This window comes from Tachysurus fulvidraco, chromosome 26 (genome assembly GCF_022655615.1).
Source record: "Tachysurus fulvidraco isolate hzauxx_2018 chromosome 26, HZAU_PFXX_2.0, whole genome shotgun sequence".
Lineage (NCBI taxonomy): Eukaryota > Metazoa > Chordata > Actinopteri > Siluriformes > Bagridae > Tachysurus > Tachysurus fulvidraco.
In genome coordinates, this window is record NC_062543.1 from 4,993,232 (window position 1) to 5,000,431 (window position 7,200).

Below are 7,200 nucleotides of genomic sequence, written 5' to 3' on the forward strand. Positions count from 1 at the left end.
AGATAGAAGTTTTCAGACATCAAACGCTGATTTACATTAAATGACAGTTTAGGGCTTTAGAAACCGCTTAAAGCAGTGGACTTAGTATGAACTGTGATCCAGTGATATATAATATTCGTAGCTTATGATAATAATTTATTCCCACTTGTGATTATAGGCATGAACGACATGTAACGGTGAAATCAATATGTAACATTTGTTTTTTTTATTGAGGTTATTACTTGATCTCGTGTAGAAGTTACATGAAAATAGATGTGAATGTCTCTACTTATATAGTAGTTTATATTGTTGCATAAATCAATAGTATTTTCCTTTGCAATTCATTCATTAAGTAATTAATTAATTAAATAAACCAATGAATACTTTTTCACCTGATTTCTCTAGCATATGAACCGCATTCTCAAATGTTTCTAATTAACACCAGTTTATAGAATTCGCTCCAATTTCCTCAATCTGTGTTGAATTCATCTTCAACGTAGTGACAAAATCTGTATTATGTCTGTTCAGAACTGTACTGTATATAATGTACATATTAATGTACCTGTGCCTACTGTAGCCTCAGAATCCTGTTCATGGCTGACAGGAATAGAACCTCTACTGTTGGCGCTCATCTTTGTGTATTCAGACATACTTTTCTGTTCATCGTGGTTGTAAAGAGTGGTTATGTAAAGAGTGGTTATGTAAGATACTGCTGCTTTCCTGTCACTCAGATTCAGTTTGGTCATTGGGTATTTTCTCACCCACACCCAAGTCGTTTCACCTGCAACTGATTCTAGATGAATCTTCTTTCCACAGCATTTCATGTCAACTCTAAAGACTGTTGTGTGTGCAAATCACAGGAGATTCAAATATTCTTAAGCAAGCCAAACAAACAAACAAACAAACAAACAAACAAACAAACAAACAAACAAACAAAACTGACAGACAGTGAGATCACAACAGTTTTCAAAATTTTATGTATGTAAATATATGTAAATTTTATGTAAACTAATTAACTTAACCACTCGACTTGTATCTGCATTAAATCGAACCATTTCCATATACAACAGTGTTATAAATGCCTAGTGGGTAGTAAAATGTTCTATTACATCTAGAGTAGTAAATCTTATGAAGTATGTTCTATAAGAAAGGACTTACATTCAGCATAAATTTGTTCTTCAACTATATATTCAAATGTACACATTCACCCTGTATTATATAATAAATTCCTCCATATTGATTTGTCTTTTGTGTACAGCTTAATGCTCAGTATAGAATGTCATGTAATTATTTTTCCACTGTTTCAATAAAAGCAGAGAGATGTTAAATATTAGAAGCAAAAAAAAAAAACATCTGAGACTCATTTTGTACACCCAACAACTACTTGGTTAAAGCAAATTTCTCTGTAAATTCTGTTCCATAAATGATTCACATTCACACAAACCAGAAAATGATGTATTTATGAAATCACCCGATAGGTCTACAGTGTATGGATTTAAACAGCGATAGAGAAAAACATTTTAAGATAAATTTTTAAATCGTGTTTATACATGAGAATTAAAAATATTTTATTTTGTTTTATTTTGGGATTGTGTTACTTAGTCAAAGACACACTCCTCTGTTGTTAAGGGGAGATTTCCTATGCTTGCTGATGCCAAAGGCAGATTCCACAGAAGATAAATATTGGACACATTTTAAGACCAACAATGAAAAATCATGACATGAATCTGATTTCACATTACGGCTATAAATAAAAAGCTTTAAAATATAAGCCATATTAAAAATATTTGTTTATTTTAATTTGCATAACCAGGACTGATTACAAATAATAAAATACATGAAATTCATGAAATTCACTATTAACTATTTTCTTTTAAATGTCAAGTCAAGTCAAGTCACATTTATTGTCATATCACCACAGCACATGTGCCTTGGTGAGTGAAATTCTTAAAAATTCTCCAGAAATTGCAGAACAATTATACAGATAATGAGTTGGTGTGAAAATGTGCAATTTGCTCATACATATAGTCAGTACAATATGTGTGTACAATATGTACAATTATCAAACAGATAATGAAATCAACATGTGAACATGTGCAATATGCTCATACATATATTCAGTACACACAGTGTGCTCTTGGGCATCCTTACAGTAGCACTACACATTATATGCAATATGTACTTACTGTATATACGTATATGTGTAAATATATGTAAATATATTATATATAAAATATTATAAGGTGCAACAGATTGTACACAGGTACAGAAGTGACATGGATGTGCATCGGATGGTATCTAGTGGTAACAGATGGATTATTGTATTAAATGCAGTGTGTATGTATAGTCGAGTATGTATAAGTGCAGTGTGTATGTATAGTCCAGTATGTATAAATGCAGTGTGTATGTCTAGTCCAGTATGTATAAATGCAGTGTGTGTGTATAGTCCAGTATGTATAAATGCAGTGTGTGTATAGCCCAGTATGTATAAATGCAGTGTGTGTGTATAGCCCAGTATGCATAAATGCAGTGTGTGTATAGCCCAGTATGTATAAATGCAGTGTGTGTGTATAGCCCAGTATGTATAAATGCAGTGTGTGTGTGTATAGCCCAGTATGTATAAATGCAGTGTGTGTGTATAGCCCAGTATGTATAAATGCAGTGTGTGTGTATAGTCCAGTATGTATAAATGCAGTGTGTGTATAGCCCAGTATGTATAAATGCAGTGTGTATGTATAGCCCAGTATGTATAAATGCAGTGTGTGTGTGTGTATAGCCCAGTATGTATAAATGCAGTGTGTATGTATAGCCCAGTATGTATAAATGCAGTGTGTGTGTGTGTGTGTGTGTATAGCCCAGTATGTATAAATGCAGTGTGTGTATAGCCCAGTATGTATAAATGCAGTGTGTATGTATAGCCCAGTATGTATAAATGCAGTGTGTGTGTATAGCCCAGTATGTATAAATGCAGTGTGTGTATAGCCCAGTATGTATAAATGCAGTGTGTGTGTATAGCCCAGTATGTATAAATGCAGTGTGTGTATAGCCCAGTATGTATAAATGCAGTGTGTGTGTATAGCCCAGTATGTATAAATGCAGTGTGTGTATAGCCCAGTATGTATAAATGCAGTGTGTATGTATAGCCCAGTATGTATAAATGCAGAATGTATGTATAGTCCAGTATGTATAAATGCAGTGTGTATGTATAGTCCAGTATGTATAAATGCAGTGTGTGTATAGCCCAGTATGTATAAATGCAGTGTGTGTATGTATAGCCCAGTATGTATAAATGCAGTGTGTATGTATAGTCCAGTGTGGATAGTCCGAAGTTAAAGTGCAGTTTGTCATACCATATTGTGAAATATGATGTAGGGTGTATTAGTTATAACTGTTAATTAATCTGATAGCCTGAAGGAAAAAGCTAGTAGGCTAGTGCGCGATCAGATGCTGCGGAGGCATCTTTCCAAGATTGAACAAGTATTGTCTGTTGATCACTAATATATCACTATGGATATATTTGACTTACTAACTATCATGGAAAAACAAAAGAACCACAGTTCATTTGAAGAAGCCAGGTTATGGGTTGGTTTACCCCAGTTTAATTCTGCACATGATACATACAACAGGAAAACAAAGATTATTAAAAAAACCAAAAACATTTAATTGTTAATTGTTTTTATTGTCAATTTCATTTTTTTTTCACTAGTCACTAGTATGTCAATATTTTTAAGTCAATTGCAATATTTTGGCTCTATCACTGCATCTGTCCATGCCCAGTGGCAATCTTCCTCAATCTCTGCTGAGCACACAGTTCTCTAGCCCATTGGAGAGGGCCATCATAATAGGATAGGTAAAGGATTACAGGTAAGATGTCCCAGATATCCAGGTTTAACCATATGTATTGTGTCTCTCACCCAAGCATGGGCTCAGAGGGGCAAATATACCACTCTTTCAAATGAGTTGATATTTGGACTATCTTTAGCACCTCACCTGGGGGAGGGATCACCACGGAGGAATTTACCACCCAGGACAACAAAACGGCATATTTGTTTGGACAAAATTCATCTCAACATACTGAGACACAAGAGGATTTAACCTTGGATCTTGGATTATAATAGCATTTTTGGAGTCCTCATTAAATCTATAAAACTTTTCAGTTTCCATCTTTGGAATCAGAGATCTTTTTGCATTCTTTCCTGAAATCATGGTGTGGGCTAAAATGAAGTTCCCCTTTGAGAAAAGGGTGAAGCTAGCTCAGAGTTTGTGGATGCTCTCCTTGCTGGCCACTGTAGGTGGAGCAGTCACCTTCTGTCTTGGGTGCTTCTTGAAGACAGAACTACGCAAGAGAGGAGAGGTATCTATACTGTCTAATTAAAGCACATTTCAATCCTGCACTTGTAAATGAATAATTTAAGATTGTTCCTTGACTAAGCCTGTGTTTCATTAGGCTAGAATGAGACTAGTGAAAACACCAGAAAATAAAGTTTCACTTGAATCTCTAGAAAACCAATTTGTCAAGTGCATTTTATTGACTTTTGAGACTGAGAAAATGATAGCTAAACTGTATGTATACAGAAAAATGTAAACCACAAAGGACACCAGGAGCATTTTGAAGCATCTGAAATATTAAGATTAACCTATGCAAATGGCAATATTGCTTAAGCCGGTTAGAACAGGCTTAGGAAACTGTCATCTTCAATAAGCTGTCTAATGGATTGATCATAATCTAGGTCAAAATAAAGAATCTGACTCATATATTAACCTACAACAAACTTGCTGCTGTTGATCAAAATGTAACACTGATATAAACGTACTCTTGCATCTGTTCAATTGCATTTGTAGAAACTCTTTGCAATAAAAAAAAAACGTTCTTGGTGTATACTAATTATATTTAAAAACAAATCCCAAATTCAGGCATTTGATTACACCCCATCATTTAGAACATGTTTGTTTATGCGTAGAATTGTGCAACAAACAGAATTCACTAAGCAATTAGCCGTAATACATAAATAATCATAGTCAATATCATGGAATCTATTGCACCTAACAGTTCAGTTCAACCCAAATGTCCCTTCTAGGTGATGGACAACACAGAGATCCACATTGTCCCAAACACCCTCATTCTGGCTGGATTGGCCTCTATGGGAATCAATTGGTTTGCTGGTAGGATTTGCCAGGACGCCCTGGATGCCACCCGCTTCCCACGCTGGAAGACCTTCCTAAAACCCTACTTCTGTTGTACCATCTTCTTCACCACCCTGCTGCTGATTGGAGTCATTCTAAGTTACGCCATGAAGGGCAGCCTGGAGGGCTCGCTGAAGGTCGGCCTCAAGAATGGCATCCGCTTCTACAAGGACACGGACACCCCAGGTCGCTGCTTCCAGAAGCAGACCATTGATCGCCTGCAGATGGAGTTTCGGTGCTGCGGTAACAGCGATTACAAGGACTGGTTTGAGGTGCAATGGATCAGTAACCGCTACCTGGATTTCAGCTCCAAGGAGGTTAAGGAGTAAGTGGGGGGAAAGCAGCAGGGTTTAGATCAGCTGTGATACTTCAAACTCCAATCTTGCACCCTACAGAGTTCTTCAAGTTTTGCCATGGGAAAACTCTTTAAGCTGAACCTGACAGCAGATTATGTTGCACTTTTAGAAAATCTTCTATGTAGTACTATTCAGAGAACTGTTGAAGAGTTTCCCCAGAGAAACAAATGAAAGAACTCTTTGGGTTTAAGCTTTTTATCAAGGATGAGATAAAGCATTTAGCCTTCAAAGAACTATAGAAGAACCTGTTTTCCTAAGGCTATTGGCTTCTAAAATTGCAGTCTAATCAAAATAAATAAGGCACACTCTGATATCATGGTTGCTGTTTAAAGATTATCATGCATCTATCCTTTGTTCCAAAACTCTGTCTAATTTCTATCCCTTTCAATTATCCAGTCGTATCAAGAGTAATGTGGATGGGCGTTACCTAGTGGATGGTGTACCCTTCAGTTGCTGTAACCCAAGTTCCCCTAGACCCTGCATCCAGTACAAACTGACCAACAACTCTGCCCACTACAACTATGAGCACCAAACTGAGGACCTCAACATCTTCATTCGTGGCTGCAGGGAAGCTCTGGTTGGCTACTACATGGGGCTGATGAACAGCATTGGTGCTGTAGTGCTGACTGTCTTTATCCTTCAGGTATCAGTAGATAGGAATGCAGTGAATGATCAGTAAATCAGTGAATGATCATCTACCTACATTCCTCTAGCCATAATTCCAACATTGCTCCATCCTTCTTCCCTATCTCTCCACAGAGTACAGTGGTTGCATGCCTAAGATATCTGCAGACCTCCATGGAAGCTGTGGTTGGGCAGGAGAATACAGAGGTGGAAACTGAGGGCTACCTGCTGGAGAAGAGTGTGTCAGAGACCATTATGGAGTACCTGGACCCTGTGATGAAGCTACTTCTGATAAACCAGGTGGAAGATGGGCAGGTCAAGGCAGAGGCAGGGGCTGCTGGGACATCCGGTGCAACGACTGGGTCCTAAATAGCAACATTTATTTGGTTCAATGAAATAAATGACCCAGTACAACTGGTACTTGGCAAAGATATCTTTTTTCATTTTTAGCAATGAGCAATCTCATACAGTATGTACATCATAGTAAATAATGTACAAAGTCCATTCTCCATTGTCAAGTCTCTTCAAAACACTTTAAAATCAAACCATAAAAGTCTCAAATGTCAGACATATATGTTCATTGGTAATGGACCGTGTATTCTAATTGAAGATGTGAAGATTCTGGGTATATTTGTCTACTGAGGTGAATAATGTTTGTGACAACATCAGTCTCTAGGTGCCATGATGCAAGGATATTGATAATATACTGTATCTGAATGTACCTAAGGTTAAGGATTGTTCAACTCCTCAGTGTTTCTTATGGAAGATTGTATGTATATAAATATATATGAGATTACCCTTTAGCAAACACATCTTATAATTATCATGTTGTTTATTAGTTCAAAATGATAAATTCAAGTCCAGCTTGTATCAGTTGCCCAAATGATGAAAAACTGGAAATGTTAGAAACATACTTATACAATGTGCAAGCAGATAATAGCATTTTAAATGAAAAAAGCTGCTGCAGTCAAACAGTGCTCAGTGCTCAGCTAAGCAAAATTGAGAAGTCAGATTTAATAAAAAACATTGTTGTGTAGTGAACTTTTATGTGAATAGA

The 7,200-nt window shown here is 36.5% G+C and overlaps 1 protein-coding gene across 1 annotated transcript; it reads left to right on the plus strand.

Moving 5' to 3' along the window:
• The first annotated feature begins 4,158 nt into the window (after positions 1-4,158).
• rom1a (retinal outer segment membrane protein 1a) lies at positions 4,159-6,663 on the plus strand. Its single transcript, XM_027132910.2, has 4 exons — positions 4,159-4,333; positions 5,058-5,488; positions 5,916-6,162; positions 6,279-6,663. Exons 1-4 carry the CDS (start codon positions 4,184-4,186, stop codon positions 6,510-6,512), a joined length of 1,062 nt encoding a protein of 353 aa, XP_026988711.1. The 5' UTR covers positions 4,159-4,183; the 3' UTR covers positions 6,513-6,663.
• Positions 6,664-7,200: the final 537 nt, after the last annotated feature.